The sequence below is a fragment of the Haliotis asinina genome, chromosome 3 (genome assembly GCF_037392515.1).
Source record: "Haliotis asinina isolate JCU_RB_2024 chromosome 3, JCU_Hal_asi_v2, whole genome shotgun sequence".
Taxonomy (NCBI): Eukaryota; Metazoa; Mollusca; class Gastropoda; order Lepetellida; family Haliotidae; genus Haliotis; species Haliotis asinina.
In genome coordinates this window covers 35,821,925-35,841,119 of record NC_090282.1, presented here as the reverse complement: position 1 = coordinate 35,841,119, position 19,195 = coordinate 35,821,925, and the positions used below count along the sequence as shown (strand labels likewise).

The 19,195-nt window shown below is 41.0% G+C and overlaps 1 protein-coding gene across 1 annotated transcript; it reads left to right on the top strand.

The window, feature by feature from the left end:
• Window positions 1-3,048: 3,048 nt before the first annotated feature.
• On the top strand, window positions 3,049-12,133 carry LOC137276778 (CUB domain-containing protein 2-like). Its single transcript, XM_067808421.1, has 8 exons — window positions 3,049-3,349; window positions 3,685-3,796; window positions 4,481-4,602; window positions 6,461-6,622; window positions 9,207-9,282; window positions 9,840-9,964; window positions 10,726-10,887; window positions 11,325-12,133. The coding sequence occupies exons 1-8, from the start codon at window positions 3,286-3,288 to the stop codon at window positions 11,627-11,629; spliced, it is 1,128 nt and encodes a 375-aa protein (XP_067664522.1). The 5' UTR covers window positions 3,049-3,285; the 3' UTR covers window positions 11,630-12,133.
• Window positions 12,134-19,195: the final 7,062 nt, after the last annotated feature.

The window sequence follows — 19,195 nt, the reverse complement described above, 5'->3', positions numbered from 1 at the left end:
AAATTAAGAAAGTGGTAATTTTGCATGTACATGAGACAGGGCTGCCTATCTAGAATTGTTGAAAAAAAAACAGCCAAATGCAAACTATTAACAATCAGTAATATACTTGGTAAAGGTAACAGTACATTATTAGGAAATGTTAGTGAAGACTGTATGATTCAAGCACTAGGTTTTAACAAGGTACGCATGAATGTATACTGAAAGCAAAAGAAACGCAACACTTTTGGTCAAGTTTTTAAGTGAAAGCCATGACCATGAACGCATACATTTTTATGAGATTTCGTTTTTTTCGAAACTTGCGTTTCTTTTCCTGCTCAGTATATTTCGTAATATTCACTCCATCCGTTTTTTCAGATATTGTGGTATCTTTTGTTTCAGCTCCACAGACAGCATCCAATTCCAGCCAAGCCTGGGTCGTTGCTGGTTCGGTGTTTGGCGTTGTGTTGTTAGTTCTGGCCGGTGTTGTAATCACGTGGCGAATGTATCGCAGGAAGAACATGTCCTCTTACAAGAATCAAGACATCATCAGTCAGAGTCAGGCGGGTAGTTCCGTATCTATGGTAACACCAACATCATTTTCAAATGCTGTTTATGAAAACGTCACGTCACCAGAGAATGGCAAGGGCGCAGCAGTTGCCCCTAGCAACGTGTATGACACGCCCAAATGCAGTGGAAAGCCACAGTTCCAACCTGAACTGAACACATCTCTCTGTCAGCTTCTTGATCCTGAGTTATCCAAAGATGACAAATCGGTTACCTACGATAACCAAATCCGATTCGACAAGGGTTTTTCGGAGACCTAAGTTGACCGCTGTCGTCTGTGAAATAAAAACTTGCATTATATGTGAGCTTGAATTCTGACGTTCATAGACACTGAGTATTCACAATTACTGGAAGATATCATACGTACACATTTCGTAATTTGCGACCATGAAACTGAATCGTATCGCAACAATCAGCTAGTGAATCTTGATGAATTCATTCAATCGCATACAGTGGAAGCTGTCAAAACCGGTATCTTCAACACCAGCATAAAATCTCAGTTCCATCGGTGACATTTATCATCAGCTCTACAATCCGGCACACTCTGTAAACTGGATTACTTATTCAGCCCCAATGAGTGCCGGTTTAGACAGCTTCCACTCTATGTAAGTTGCTTCTTTAACACGAACAATGTTGTCTAATTTCAGTTAAGTTACACGTAGAAATGAATAAATAATTTGAGCTCAACACCTCAAAGTATTTTCTTTCTCTTCCCCGTATATCAATACCGTAACGCGCATCTATACATAAACATATAATAATATATATAAAGAAAGTGATGAGAATACCGAGCGTACAGTTGTAGATACATAACAAGTAGTTTCCGAAATAATAACACAACGCGGATCTTCTACATGTTTCAATTTTGTATCGTCAGGGAGAAGTGCATGAATCTTCTCGATTCTGGGGTGTGCGTGTGTGTGCGTTTGTGTGTGTGCGTGTGTGTGTGTGTGTGTGTGTGTGTGTGTGTGTGTGTGTGTGTGTGTGTGTGTTGTTTGTATTTTCTTATGCAGAGGACACGGATGGCCAAAGGGGCACTAGTCACTTAAGCGATAATATTAACATGTGAACATGTGAACATTGGCACAGTTGTGGCAATGATGTTCGGTACAGTTGATATGTAATTCAACAATAGAGTAACCTGGAGTGAAATGAAGCCCGATAACTAGATAATTACATTACGTTGTAAGCTAACCACCCTTACCACAGATTTTTTTTATAATGGTAGCTAAGTCCCTGGCTACGATCTCGTTCTGAAATAGTTCCATTACTCTCACCAGAGTGTCAGGGACATTTCTCTCTAATGAAACTTGTAATTAAGTTTTATGTGTCTATTAATCTGCTGCTTGATATCCCAACAAGAAAACAACATAAGTGGCTTTAATCTGACAGAATACCAGCAGATACATATACACAAGTGCAAAGATCAGCCTGAATGTGAAGTCAAACCTCGAGCTACCAAACAACAGAATGGCGTCACGCATGTGTCATGGTATGGTGGCTGAATAGGGTCACCTCCTTGGTGGCATCGAAAATTCTTTAGGTTCCACTACACTATATCAGAACCATATCTTACCAAAGCGAGGACCATGTGGTCATAACTCAGACGGACAGAGGCCTGTAACAGCTGTGATTGGATGAAATAGTGTAAGATGTTTATGTGTTTTAAGTATTTTGTGGTGTCATTTTTAACACCATGAGCACCGATATTTTGAAGTAGATGGCATTTGGGAGGTTGGAGGGTTGACGTGTTCCGCTTCCTGTGCTGGGAAAAATAGCTGGACAAGTTGGACAGAATTTGTGTTTTATTGTAGTTAAAGGCTAGACTGTACCGCTATGTACATGGAATGGCTGTTGAAAACGGGGATATTTTCTTAAAAGATATGAGGTTACTACAGAAGTCTATGGGAAAACATTTGGGGTCGTGCAATCTGTACGAGTGTCAACCTTATAGAGTTGTCTCCCTTTGACCGTACCCGTTAAACGACATCGCAGACAGCGTTATGGTGTCTGATCAATGTTTCAATAAAGGTCAGCTGATATATACTGAAAGAAATATTTGGGATCACATGAAAGGACAGGTGCTTCCTTATTTTTCCAGGTTTACTCACAAGCTATGCGATAAGAAAGCAAAGTGATCCCATATTTTCCCTCAGTTGTATCAGTGTTAATAAATTTAAAAAAACCCACACATTTTATGTAGGGGTTAAGTACGAATACAATAACGATCAGCAATATTCCATAACAGTGACCGTTTTACACGATCGCTGTGAAGAGAGACAGGTTCAGGTTAATGACCTGACGTCACTGTTTCAGTCAGGGTATTCACGGATATAGTTTAGGATAATCTACCTGTCGCGATCGGGTTGCAGTGAGATCCACGTATTTAAATCACACTTTCCTCTGAATACAACACTTCTTCACAGGTCAGCCGTATAGCTACAACCCAGCGTATTCAAAAGTAAGAAATGCCAGCGTATATAGGTCAAGCTATTATGTTGCTGTATAGAACAGCCCAGAGTGTGCTCAGCGTGACGGAACATCTCCGCGTCACAATACGATATCCACCCTGATGTTTACTCGTCCTAAAAATAGACTCACCGTGCATTTCGCCATTTTTTTATGTGTCTGTGTTCACTAGGACAGTTTTGAGACAAACGTGTTCTCTGTTTCGTTAGGCATCACGTACAAGGTTAATAGACATCGCTTTCCCTCAATCATCGTCACTGACATTCTTAAATCATGGAAAGATGGCGACGTGGATTACATCTGGTTCTTCATGGGGTATTATTCTGTTCAACGACAGGTAAGCATAATGTACATTACATGTTTTATATAACCGTGAGAAGCATGTCGGGACCGCTGACCGACGTTCATGATATTGATCTCTACGAGAGGCGGCGGGGCAGTTTAGTTGTGAAAGGATCCGCTCGTTACGTAAGGTGCAGTAGGGTAGCCTTAGTAATTAAGACGTTGGCTCGTCCCGCCGAAGACGCGGTTTTGTGTAGAATCCATAACATACAGACCGCCGTGATATAGCTGGAAACCTGCCACGTTCGTCGTTAAAATACAAAAACAAATTCAAACAAGACAATGATAATAGTTATAAAAACACCGAGTCACTCTCTTTCTTTGACAAAGTTCAAACAGAAACAACTACAACGACTCCTGGCGTTTGCGGACCCCTGCAGTTAACGGCTGGAGCACAACACAGATACCTATCATCACCAGGCTACCCCGCCGGTATACAACGGTAGGTATATGTATACCACAGTCTAACCTTATTTGTCAACAAACCAGCCATCGACTGCCGTCATTGAAAACCCGACTGGTCTATGCCAAAGCTTATGCATGTCGGAAGAGGCGACTAGGTGTCTACGAGGGGTTGATGCGTGTTGGGACGGCGTTGAGCCGCGTCTCCGTGTCACTATCGGGCAGAGAGATGCTCATGATGTCAGTCACTGGTTTGTCTGATCGACACTAAATTACCAGTCAGACCACTGTCACATAGCTGGGATAGTGATGAGCGCAGCATTTATCGACCAACAAAAACAATGGTTCTTATGATGTGTCGTCATGTGCTTAGACCTCAGGTCTCAGATGGGCCGGAAAGTCTGTGGACGGGGGACCGTGTTTTTCAGACTGACGGCTGAGCGTTTCCCGTCTTCAGCCCTGCCCTTCAACAAACCACAATGCCTCATGAGAAGGAAACTGACACCATGATGTTTTGTCTCATATTTAAATACCAACTTCTATAGGCCTCACAGGAATCTCTACATTGCCCCTGTTCTCCTAGCAGAAGATGGGTCCTCAGTGGGTTACGTTAAGTGACTAGCAACCAAGCTCCTCACGGGCAGGTTGGGTTTTCCGGTGCAATAATGGAGTTCATCGCATTATAATGTACTTATTCATGCTTCATGTTCTTTTTTCTTGACAGAAATCTCGGATGCATATGGGACATCAAAGCAAATGAAGGAGAGAGGGTTCGAGTTGTCGTTCTTGATGTCAACATTTTAAATCTGTCCGACTGTAAGGATGATTATGTGAAGTTCTTTGACGGTATGTTAATATAAGAGCATGTTATTTAGTTCGTATAGTGCATGAAATATTACAGTACATATTCTGCACGTGAATCCCTCAGCGCAGGTTGTGTGTGCGTGCATGCGTGCGTGCGTGCTTGCGCGTGTGGGTTAGAGTGACCATATTTCGATTCTAGTTTGATCTGGATGTCTTTTTCAACACTAGACTGTTACCAGTGGCAGTGTTAAAAGAATTCGTTTGTGCTCTAACATTCATTTAGGATTACTGCTGCTCCAAAATAAATGACCCGTTATATGAACCTGTTCACCGTGACATAGACCATGAATGGTATTTCCAACATGGTGATTTCACAAATCAACCCTGCCTAACCCCTGGTAACACTGTATACATGTGCAGAGATAACCGTAGATTGATATTGTGAACTGCAATAAATGTCGCCAGACATAAGGATGACAGGCACTCCATTAAGTCACGTACACCTGGCCACACATTTGACAAGCACAGGTTCCTGGAGATAAATTCTTACCTGGGAGTGATTTTGCACATTTCGGTTATGATATTGCACATGGTGTCTATGATATTGCACATGGTGCGTCTCATATTGCACATTCTGGTTGTCATACTAACCTTGGTGGCTGTGATATTGCACATGGTGGCTGTATATTGCACATGATGGCTGTGATATTGCCCTTGTTGGTTGCCATAATGTACTCGTTGACTGTCATATTGCACTTGTTGGCTGTCATAATGTTCTTGTTGACTGTCATATTGCGCATGCTAGCTATGATATTGCACATGGTGGCTGTCATATTGCACATGGCGGGTCTCATATTGCACATTCTGGTTGTCATATTGAACATGGTGGCTGTGATATTGCACACGGTGACTGTATATTGCACATGATGGCTGTGATATTGCACTTGTTGACTGCCATAATGTACTTGTTGACTGTCATATTGCACATGGAGCTATGATATTGCACATGGTGGCTGTGATATTGCACATGGCGGGTCTCATATTGCACATTCTGGTTGTCATATTGAACATGGTGGCTGTGATATTGCACACGGTGACTGTATATTGCAAATGATGGCTGTGATATTGCACTTGTTGGCTGCCATAATGTACTTGTTGACTGTCATATTGCACATGGCGGCTGTTATAATGTACTTGTTGACTGTCATATTGCGCATGCTGGCTATGATATTGCACATGGTGGCTGTCATATTGCAAATGGCGGGTCTCATATTGCACATTGTGGTTGTCATATTGAACATGGTGGCTGAGATATTGCACACGAAGGCTGTATATTGCACATGATGGCTGTGATATTGCCCTTGTTGACTGTCATAATGTACTTGTTGACTGTCATATTGCACATGGCGGCTGTCATAATGTACTTGTTGACTGTCATATTGCACATGCTGGCTATGATATTGCACATGGTGGCTGTCATATTGCACATTTTGGTTGTCATATTGAACATGGTGGCTGTGATATTGCACACGGTGACTGTATATTGCAAATGATGGCTGCGATATTGCACTTGTTGGCTGCCATAAAGTACTTGTTGACTGTCATATTGCACATGGCACATGATGGGTCTCATATTGCACATGGAGCTATGATATTGCACATGGCGGCTGTGATATTACATATGGTGATTGTAATATAGCACATGGCGGCTGTTATATTGCATATAACACCAACTCACCCGATTACTAGATTGACAAGAATAGTTTGTTGGGGACTGTTACTAATACCTTAAATCCAAACGGGCAGGTATTTTAGTATTTCTTAATTTTCTTATTTATCCAGTTCAGATCAGTTCAGATGATATCAGCTTTAATAACTTTGAATCAAACTTTTGTTTCAGGAATCGACCCGTTCAGTTCACAACTGGAAGTACTTTGCACGAAGTGGCAGCAAAACCTCACAATTACTAGTTCAGCAAGATATATGAGGGTCGAGTTAAAGACAGACTTCTTTGTATCAGGCAGAGGGTTTGAGATTATGTACAGCGGCGGTGATTTTCAAGGTAATTAATGCAGAGGTGTGTGTATATCTTTGCTCGAGTGCGTGTGTGACAGCCTGGTAGGATGCCTGACTTGCAGTGTACCGCAAAAGTAAAACGTTACTCCTTCTTTGAAATTGTTAATAAGTACACATGTAAATAACAAAAAAACAATTGTCGGAAAGATTTCAAAATTGACGTGTTTGATCGTCAATACTTAACGCATTTCAGACAATTACAAATGTACATGACGACAGGTGGCGCGACAGTGCGACCCTTGAGCGTTGATAACAGAGTTGCATTTTCTGTACCTGGAGTGGATGAGACGGTTGTTGAAGGCCATAGATACGTTCGCGAAGACTCGGTAATGCGCCTGAGAGTTCAGATTCAGTTGTCGGCCTTGGTTGCACATCACTGAGCATCCACTGAATCTCGTTCCACAAGTGTTCTATCGGGTCTGGACTGAGGGCAGGCCATTCAAGAGTTCGTATGCCGTGTTGACGGAGAAAGTCTCTAGTTGCTCTGGCAGTATGGGCACACGACCTGACCTGCTGGAAGACGTGGTTTACATGAAGACCACAGTGTGGCACGATGAAGGGTCTCAGCGCTTGATCTATGTATAAGATGTTATAAGATTCCCTCTGTCGGGACCAATATTCTGGTACACCATAGCACCTAGTTTATGACTGAGAGCAATAGCACCCCACACCATTATATTCACACCTCCCCGTGAGTCTTCTATCGTGGACACAATCATCTGCAAAACGTTCCCCGCGTCGTCGCCACACTCTCACTCTGCCATCAGCCGTCGGGACGCAGTAGCGGCTTTAGGTCGGAGAAGACTACAGTTCGCCACTACCGGTGACGTCAATCCCGATGATGTGTGGCCCACTGGACAAGAGCACGACGATGTCGAACAGTTTATGATCGGACGCGACATCTGACTTTTTTCTGCCTCAAACGCTTCCGCAACTGTGTCGGGGCTGATTGGTCTCTAGTGATTGCCAATGGTTGTCCGTAGCCCCAGCGACTGGTTTTCCAGTTAATATGCCGATTTTGCCTCAACGTTGTCACAGAGTGTCTTCTACTGCTGTGCTTCCAGTAGCTTGGACTCGTTGCTGCAGGCGGTGTATTGTTCGAACATGAACAGAAAAAGGATTTGCAACATGTCTTACAGCCTAAGCAGAACTCAGACTTCTAAACCTCTGTTCCCTTGATAATCGTATCATGTACAAGTGAATGATTCTGTGCATGTTTGGTGGTTCTTCCTACATGGATGACACCTCGGGATGCAGTGTCATTTTCATGGAATACGCGCAAGAACCTCGTCCCATCATTACTTTAGTAACTGCGTCTAGACCACATGTTATTGGTATCAAATACAGAATCTGAAACCAATTTTTCTTGAACATTGGCTACGACCCAGGTCTTGCTAACATATAAAAAGTAAAAAAAGAATAATTAAAAATAAGAAGAAATATATCTCGTAAAAATTATTGGCAGGGAAGCGTTTCTTTTGCGGTTCAGTATGTAAGACGGATGCACGGCCAGGCAATTTATACCGACTCAATGGACCAGCCCCTGTTAATGTGCTTCAACGTCAGGCAATGTAATAGAAAGTACCATGTTTTCTTTTAAAACAAGGCACAGGTACGGTCGAGTCTGTGTTCGGTATCCATGAAAATCATTTGCTGACATGCCAGAGGCTTTGATAATAATACATGTCATTGAGATCTTGTACATGTCGGCTGTAATATTGTACCTGGCGACTGTGATTTTGCACATGTTGTCTTTGATATTGCACTTGGTGACTGTGATTTTGTACATGTCGGCTGTAATATTGCAGATGACCACTATGATAATGCTCTAGTCGGCCATGCACACATATTGTACATGTCGGCTATGCACATGACGGTTGTGATATTGCACATGGAGGGGTGTGAATTACACTCTTTTAAAAACTCACATGCCATTTTAGAAGAATGTATTGCGTTAGTTTAAGAGCAATTATTTCCATGTAATTTCCATTTGAAAAATGGGAAAACACTTTATAGACAGAGTTCGCCAACACAACAACGACCTTTATTGTTGTCTGTGTTCTTGAGTTCACACGATGGCGTCCAAGTCAGTTATTACTATGGCCACCATTAGCAGCACAGACTGGATAAGTCGACGACCGGATATGGCGATGTTTCGATCGGATGATATCATGATTGCCTCTATTCCAGGCAAAAAAGAATGACAAAATTAAACGCAACATTTGCCCTTTTTCACAGTGATCGATATCGCATTTCCACTTACCTGCACTAGCATTTTGCTTTGCATCTGTAATGGTGACGTTTTGGCGAATATTTCTTCAAACGCTTACAAAACAAGGGGAAAGTTAGAATTGTAACGTTTTGGCCCTGAAGGTATTTACAATCACACATACATGACGCTTTGGAAAGCACTAGCACATGTCCGGTATAAAGAGGGACATGAATTGTATATTTCACCCTACCTTAGTCCGATATCTTAAGGTGCGCCTGGTTGATGTATATACATGACAACATCATTACTGTACCTCAGCAATTACGTGTTTATTATTCCAGTTTTTCTTTATTCGCAGTCCAACGACACCGTGATGTAACTGGTGAACATTTAATCCAATTATTTTCTCCAGGGTATCCAGGTAATTTTGAAGGGTAGGTAACTCTCTGTATCAATGTATAACTAAATGTAATAAACATATGAATAGTTTCATTTCTTATTAGAAGTAATGCAGTGCAGATGAAAATTACGTAAATGATATGCATGCATGAAACGGTAGCGACAAAGATCATGCTTGCGCGTCTCCCGGTAACCTTAAAGGTTAGAACTTATTTTCAGCATCTATTGCTTGACATATGAGCACGGATTCGGGTGACAAATTCTCACGACGTCAATCACTCGATCGGTAACACAGCACCGTCATATAGCTGGGATATTGCTGAGTGTAATGTTTGCTGCTTGGTTGGTGTGTTGTTTTGTGTCACATTAAGCATATTCCAACCATATGTATTCAGTCTGTAAATAATCGACCAGACAATCCAGTTTTCAACACTATGAGCATCGATCTACGTAACTGAGGTGCAATGACATGTGTCAAGCAAGTCAAGCATAGGTTGTCGTAGGTTGCAGGAGACCACTTCTAACCCGGAACTCCATGGGCCTCAGAGTATTGTAACATGCATTGTACATGTAATGTTTAATTCACTTTCAGTAAATACCATCTTACCTGGAGGATCAGTACTGGTTTCTTTGGGAAAATCCTTGAAATGATTGTTAAAGAATCACATCTTCCGTACAGCCATAAATGTGGGACAGATTATTTGGAAGCACATGATGGTTAGTATGACCAGCGCGCCATAATACTGTGGTTAGTATGACATAGGTGGCATGGTAGAATGATTAGTATGACAGGGGCGGCATGATAGTCTGGTTAGTATGACCCTGATTTCATGATATTGTGGTTAGTATGAAAGGATGGTGTGATATTACGGTAAGAATGATAGGAGCGGCATGATAACATGGTTAGTATGACGGGCGGCATGATAGTATTGTTAGTATGACGGGCGGCATGATAGTATTGTTAGTATGATAGGAGCCAGTTGATTGTGTGATTAGTATGACACACGCGGCTTGATAGTCTGGTGAATATGATAGGGGACGGCATGATAGCGTGGCTAGTATGACAGGGACGAGTTGATAGTGTGGTTACTACGACAGGGGCGACATGATAGCATGATAGTATGACAGGGGTGGCCCTTTTGATGTTAAGGTGATGCAAAGGGCAGGTGAGTAAACGCACTGGTTTGAAAAAGTTGTTACTCAAATGCTTCAGAAACATTTGCCATCAAATCGTATAGTTTTATTTTGTAAAATGGATAGATTCACTACGTATTACTTAGAATTTTAAATGTCTGTCTAAGGTTATAATGTTATCTATATTCCCATGTCTGAAGATGGAGAATTTTATGTCAGTACTTTAATATTGTGAATTGCAACATTAGTCTTTGGTCATGAGGACAGATTGATGTAATGATACAATATAAACCTTTCATCATTTCAACTGACCAGAGTGTAGTGTTCGGTTTAATGTTTTGCAGGCTATGACCAGGCAAGCCCATCCCTGGCAAAGTGGTGCGGAGATGAGAAACCATCTAAAGACAGCTCAGGATCGAACTTGTTCCTTGTGTTGCATGCTAGTAGCATCGGGTCCCGTGGTATTTTTAAGATCAACTTTTTTGTGAAAACAAAACCACAAGAGGGTAAGATCACGTAGTTCGTATAGAGTTTCGTGTATTAATATCTCTGTATTAAAGGCGTACTCTTGAATATGCATGTGATAGCGTATACCTGGAACATTCAATATTTGATTAAATGTTTGATAGACTTACGATAAAGTTGGAATCATGCAATGGGATTTTGATTTGATGGAGTGCGATTTATTGTGACTAGGAGACTGACACGGAGATAGTAGGTTCGAGTGCTGAACGGGACCCAACCCATCAAAAAGTACTAGAATATGTACCTAAATGAGAAAGTTTAACCCCACATATAACGTGTAACATTTGAACACTTTCACAATGGCATTGTGTATGTATGTAACGGCTCAAGTATCTTACAACAGTGTATTTTCCCTTGACTGCTTATTTTGATCCTATGTATTAAAATCGCAAATCTAAGTATGAAATATATTATGCAGAGTCTGACGACAGCATGAAAACAACCACCATACTTTTGTCATGCATCGCAGTTGTACTAGTGATGGTGGTGCTCTTAAGTGTTTACAAGATTCGCCAGAGACGATACCGCCGGTCATCACACACCAATCGTGCTTTCGTGGCCACTACAATGTCTTCAAACCCAGCACTTCGGGCACCAAACCAAGCAGTGGCGATGTCAGCTGGGAATGAAATAGAATTGCCTCCCTACACCGCAGTTTCACCAAGCCAGCCTCCTCCGTCATACGAAAGTCTGGATTTTGGACCCAACAGTGGGAAGCAGTGAATTGAACCAATGGTAACGAGATGTAAACGTGGCAGAGAAGATGTAATTCTTTCTAAAAGACGTATGAGGATATCACCATGGAACTGTAAAATTGAATTCCTTTAATACGATATGACAGAATGTGTTTTAGGAGAACTGATATCAACACTGTTTTGGAAAGGAGTCCTGTATAGAGAGGCGTAAAGGTGATCAAAGGTGATCAAATTGGACAATGGTAAGAGAGAGGAGAGAGAGCGTGCCTGTCCGTGTGCAGTATGTGAGGGCGCTAACTTTATCACAGAGGTTGAATTTGGAGATACTGTACAAAAAGACCTAATGAGATTTACATGCAATACCAGTAAGTTGCAACTCATTATTTTACACGTTTTCAGTAAGTAAATGGTCACCTTATTATTACCCTTAACTTATGTCTGTTTCTAAAAAGACTCAGTATTTGATAATAATTATTGTGATCTTGTTTGTTACTGTATAATTGTGCAATGTTAAACACCAATATCTACTGTTTGTTTTGTTTCTGTATGTTATTCACGCCACAGTCAGAAAAATTCCAACTATCTGGCAGTGACCTGCAAAATACTGGAGTAAGGAGCACACTATCTAGTGACTGATATTATGACGGTATGACATATTACGATCTAGTGAGTGATATTATGATGCCATATTACGATCTCGTCACTGATTTCATGGCGCTATGAGAAAATACGATTTAGTGATTGCCATTATGGTGCGATGCTACATTACGACCTAGCAAGTGATATCGTGATGCCATGACTGGCATTGTTGTACTGTGACATATTACGATCTAGTGGCTGATATTATGATGCTGTTGCACATTGCGTTCGTCGTGGTCGATGTACGTATGATGACAGTCAGAAATACTGAAATGTTTGTCAAATACGTTATGTATCATGGGACGCGAACAAGATAATTTCTAGTCATCAGTACCCTAAGCAATCTCAGCTGATCATCGGAGTGAGTGAGTGAGTGAGTGAATTTAGGTTTAAGCCCCACTCAGCAACATGACAGCGGTCGTTGAAGGAACCGACCATTCGCTCCCGTTAGTCGCCTCCTAGGACAAACATCGGTGACTCAAGGTCTGCACGGGTATAGTCATCGGCACATATCTGAAAGAATAAGTCGGTGATTGGGTTTTTTCTGCTCCTTCGAACATTATTCCATGCACATACATCTGCTGAATGTATGCCTACTGCGGAAAGGAAATGCACATCACACACAGGTGTCAAATTCCATATAATCACATTCATCGCTGTGCTCCTAGAATTATATAAACATTAATAAAGAATGTGGATTCGAACCTAATGCTAGCATTATAAAGGGAGGAAACTCCACAACATGACTCAGACCACTGACGAGGACAGACGTGTTTATCTCGCTCTCTGAGGCAGTGTTCCTGTGTAGATTGTTCTCGCTGAGATTTATAGTGGTTAGTTGGGGTGTGTTTTTTATATTATACCATAAGCATAGTTGGTGAAACTTGCTTTGGTAATTAATTTAGTAATTATATTTTGCCATTGCCTATATTTGTAAGTTTCTGCTCGTGAAATTTACTTGCTCGTTTCGGTTGGCTGAGCACGCTCGGCTTTGTGCACATTTTGTCCGTGTAGAACTTCGCGAATTACGCTTGTCGACAACAGTGATTGCGTTTGCTTCGCAGACAGGGCTATGAATTCAGATTCTGATGGGGAATTTACAGCCGACTGGTCGGCTCCTGATGATTTTGAGGAAACGTCCACTCATGCCGAAATATAATGGTATGTTGGCTAAACGTCCGACACGAAAACGTGACGACGATGTTCAGACAAAATTCAATTTTAATGAACAAAATCTGAAGCCTATTGTTATTTTTTCCTCACGAAATCCGTCAGTCCCGTTGCTCTAGCTAAGGACATTCAAAAACATGTTGGTGATGTCCATAGCATAAAGAAGTTGGATAAAGGTGACATTGTGTTAAACTGCAGATCGGCTGAGCAGTCCAAAATGGCTCTCTCTAACGCGAATTTGTGGGAAACAAATCAACGCTTATATCCCCAAATGTCTGAGAGAAACAAAAGGTGTTAATTACAATATCGATCTTGATATTTCTGAAGATGAAATAGTTGAATAGTTGAAACCGTTCAAAGTTACTGATGCTAAACATGCCCCAGTCACAGTATAAGGGAGACTACTCGTCCCACAATAAACAACGGGATTTTCGTCCTGCAGGGAAGCCCCCACATCGGAAACGTCCACAGAAGTTCCCGAACAAAGATGAAAAACAGCCAACAATAGAAACACCTGTTGATAAGGTGAGTGTCCTTAGCATTCATAAAGATGTCAATGATGTGAAATAATCTGTTGAAACAAATTTATCGAAATTTATAGGCGGCCAATTTGCAAATTATGTCGATCAATGGGAAATGTCCTTGACACAGTAACTGGCAGGCATTTGAATTTGATAATGAACCCTCAACGAGTTTGAATCCACCAAATTTAAGGTTCTCTGAATTTGAAGAATGTATTATTGAAACTGAAATCAAACATTACTTGACAAGAAGGTTATAAACATCACTAGTAGAGGAAAAGGTGATTTTATATCCAACATCTTTTTATGAGAAAAACGAGACGGAAGTTATCGCATGATTCTCAATTTGAAACCATTGAATAAAAGTGTCAAGTATTATCATTTCAAAATAGAAACACTGCAGTCTGTTTTGAAACTAGTCACAAAATTGTTGGATGCCATGAACTGATTTGAAAGATGCCCACTATTCCTATCAGATTGCCACTGAACATCAAAAATACCTTAAATTTGAGTAGAAAGGGCACTTTTATCAGTTTGTTTGCTTCCCTAATGGTTTAGCATGCTATCCAAGGAAATTTACTAAACTTATGAAGTCAGTGTTTTCACATTCGATACACAGAGCTCACTTATCAACAGGTAACATTGATGACATGTACCTGCAAAGTGAATCTGAAAGTGACTGTATTGATAGTGTCTTAGAAAATGCAGATATTTCAACAAAATTGGGATTTTCAATTAACCCGGAGAAATCAATGTTCCATCCAAAACAAACTATTGATTTTTTTAGGATTTGAAACTGATTCAGTTAACATGACAGTGAAGCTGACACACACAGATGATGACATGTAGCCAACTGTTACTCAGAGATAGAATAACTATCAGAGAGCTTGCACAGGTTATTGGCTACCTCACTAGTAGCTTCCCTGGGTTTATGTATGGGCCACTTTATTATAGGCAACTTGAAAAGTCTCAAACTTTGTCACTGAAAAGTAACTCGGGATGTTATGAGGCTAAAGTGTCATTAGACTCTGCTGTAGAACTGAACTTGAGTGGTGGATTGACAATGTGATGGATGCATATAATGTCATTCAGAGGAGTGAACCTGTCCTAGTCATGTATACTAGCTCTAGTAAAATAGACTGGGGAGCGGTGCTGGACTAAAATGGAGAAAAGTCACCACATCAGTTACTTGGAGTCTAGAGCAGTTTTATTAGCATTGAAGGCATTTCAGTCAGATTTGAAAAATAAGCATGTCAGAATTATGTCTGATAGTATGACTGTTGTATCACATCTGAACAAAATGGGCACCTCTTATTCTAATGAATGTAATTCAGTCACAAAAGAAATTTGGGAGTGGTGTATTGAATGTGATATTTGGATCAGTCTTGGTCATCTTTCAGGGAAAAACAATGATCAAGCTGATCAAGAGGCAAGACAAATTAAAAAGCATGCACAGTGGAAACTTAATTCACAAATACTCCCCTCAGCTCTTAATATGCTGAGATTTTCCCCTAATATTGATATGTTCGCCACAAGACATAATCATCAGTTTGATAAATACATGTCATTTAAGCCAGATCCAGGTTCGTGTGCTGTTAACTGTCTGATTCGACCATGGAAATCACTGAAACCATGTTGTTTTCATCCTTTCAGTGTGATACCACAGACTCTTCAGAAGCTGGAGAGGGAGGGGTCGATGGCAGTGATGGTGGTACCCAACTGACCGACCCAAGTGTGATATCCAGTCGTTATGAGGATGATGATTGCTCAACCCATACTGTTTTCAGCACATCAGTGTTCTGCACCTACCCTGTTACCTGGAGGAAGTCCACTTTCGACACAAGTCTCTCAGACTCCTAATCTGCCTATTGTCAGGAGACAGCTCCAAAAGACTGGACTTTCAGAGGACGCAACCCAGCTTGTCCTCCGTGGTAGGCCAACCTCAACACAAAAACAGTGTCAGACCTATCTTAAATACTGGGAAGGTTTCTGTAATTCCTCAGGGTGTGATCCACTTTCGGGCTCTTTCAATGTAGGGGTTTACTATCTTGCAGAACGTGCTGGGAAAATTGGGTACAGTGCTGTTAATACAGTGAGAAGTGTACTTTCATCTGTGATTATCATGCCAGATGGTTCAGCCTTTGGTAAACACCCCATTGTGAAAAGACTATTGAAAGGGGTATTTGAGTGTAAACCAGCATTACTAAAATATGTGCAGGTCTGGGATCTAAATATTGTATTGTTGCATTTGCAACTTGTCCTTGTTATCTGTCAATCTCATTGAAACAACTGACACTTAAACTAGTCATGTTATTAGCTGTTTTAACTGGACAGAGATGCCAAACGCTGCATTTGTTGACTGTAGATTCATTGAAATTCAGTGCGGAACAGTGTGTTGTGTATACTCATAAACTGTTAGAGCAGTCAAGACCTGGGTTTCACCAGAAACCTATTGTGCGCAAGAAATAGACTCAAAGAAGCAGACTCAAGTCTGTGTGTTTTAAAATGCTTGCAGTGTTACATTAATACCACAGCAACCCTACGGAAGGGTAGAAGTGAGTTATTTTTGAGTTACCAGAAACCATTCAGAGCGGTTAGTAAGGACACTGTTTCCAGGTGGATACGTCTGGAACAGTCTGCAGCAGGTGTGAACACAGCACTGTATGGAGCTCACAGTACACGTGCAGCTTCCGCCTCTGATGCAGCACAGCATGGGGTACTTGTGTCTACCATTCTGAACAGTGCAGGCTGGTGTAGTGATTTTACAATGCTCAACTTGAACAGTCAAGTACTAATAACTGTTTCGCTGACTGGCTCGCGCATCTTCACAGTGTGACACTGACTCATAAGCTGAGTGTTTATGCTATCAAGTGTTAACTTTACACTATGAAACTGTTAACTTGTAAAGGTGTTTCAAGTTATCTAAGTAAACATTGTGAAGTGAACAATGAACACATTGTATGCTGTTTATTCTTTTATATGTCCATGGACACACTGCTTTAAAATCTCACGTGATTACGTACTGACGTAGACTTTAACGAAATAGAATTTAAAACTTAAACGAGACTTACCAGTAAGTTGAAGTTTGATGATAATTCTATGAGTTAAAGTCAGTAACGGAGGAATAAAGTGCCCTTCCTTCTTGGTGTGCCCACTCACTAGCTTTAAAAACTGAAGGTCAAATGCGCGCGCATCATCTCACTTGATTTCCAATTTACTGAAAATATGTCATGTGTGATTGGAATCATGGAAAATCACCATGTGGATTACTTACAATTAGTATCACAGTACGAAATGAAGAATCTTCAGCTGAATGCTGCTCAATCTCGAAACGGTTCCAAGGACACATTCCTCGATTTCTCATGATTTATTGGAGCTTGTAAGCAAACCCAAGACTACATTCACGCCAAATATAGTAATTTTACTCATATTTACAGTGTTGCTTCAAGGGATCTCAGAACCGGTCATGTTGGTGGGGCCTTTCATATTCCCAGACATGGTTTATCTAAAAGCTTTAGATTGACTGATCATCTGTCTGTGTTTGCAGTAGAATTGACATCCATACTTCAAGCTTTAAATGGGTAAAAGATAATGAACACGAAGCAATAATTCTTACTGATTTGTTATCAGCTATACAAGCCCTTCAACCAGGTGTCCAAGGTCCACGCACTGACATTATATACGACGTCTTGTATCTTGATACTTTTTTAATTCCATGTACATCAGCTGTCATATTGTTTGGATTCCTGCACATGCTGATGTAGCAGGGAACGAGGTAGTTGACACACTTGCTAAGATGGCGTACAACAGACCGCATCGAGATGTTCACTCAGTTAAGCCCATTCAAAGAGATTACTGGTTTGTTATTTCATCGTCAATAAATGCCTCTTGGTAAAATACATGGGGCAATGAAACTACAGGTAGAAACATGTACTCTACTTGTCCTGCAGTAAACAAACATTTTAGAATTCGTCGGCATTGTCGCAAAGATGAAGTTGTTTTAAGTCGCCTCAGGCTAGGACATTGTGGATTACAGGCATATGAAAGCATTTTAGATAAAGGGTTTTCTTCTCTGTGTGAAAGCTGTAACTTACACTGCCGAGAAACAGTTCAATACTACCTCAATGAATGTTCAGCTCATGAAAACCCACGAAAAGCTCTCAGAGACATTGTGCTTAACAAAACCAAAACTAATTTTACACTGAACGCAATACGTGGCGATAATTTAATATATGGTTGCATATAAAGAGCTGGATTAGACGTCCTTGTTAAAACAGATAAGTATGACGTAATTTAACTGGACAACAATGAACTGTTCGTTAAGTGTTGGGCGCATATAGGCCTTTAAGCCCAAGTTCGCCCTAAAACCTACCTACCTACCTACCTACCTACCTACCTACCTACCTACCTACCTACCTACCTACCTACCTACCTACCTCAGACCACTGGGCCTCGGGTGTCATTATCATATCAGATCAGTCAGGGTGAAGGAATAGGACACGTTATATGCATATATGTGGATGTTCTGGAGCTATTGCTACATTCTTACCAGTGGAACACGGCTTCCACTCCCCTAACTGGGCCTTCGTGTGAAGCCAACCTAATGTGTTTCACCCCGTAATACGGACGGAATATTGCCCTCAGTTCGCTTCATTAATAATCTGGAAATATAGTAAACTACGTTTATCACGGACTAAAAGGGACAATTAATTTAGGTTCGTTATAAGCGTAGTTTAACTAAATGTATAGCAAGTGGCCGGGACATAATAGAAGAGCTCGTTACATCGCTGAGTTAGTTGTAACAATAAAAACTGAGTGAGTGTTTTTAGCTTTGGACGCTTTAAGCAACATCCCCTCAATATCAGGGCGGGGTACACTGTTGATCATTGAATTGTCTTGTACAGATCCTACCATTTACAGACCGTCGCCATGTCGCTTGAATATTGCTGAGTGTGGTGTTTAACTAAACACCGCACCCCTTTTAAATTGTCCGGAAGGTTTATTAAATGATCACTGTAAACCAAACGCTATTGTGTTCTGTAATCTGATTGGTTGGAAAACATGATCAAAAGCTATTCGATTCCCGGAAACAAGAAGACTATGCGCTGCGTGTTGACACGTAGAAACAGCAATTGTTTTGTTGTGTCATCAGCAGTGGTGATGTCATTCAAATAATTTTGTGACGTAAAGTCAGAATGACGTCACAAATGAGCAGCTATAGATGCTACCATGGGAGCCAGCTGAAACGGCAAGCTGATGACACT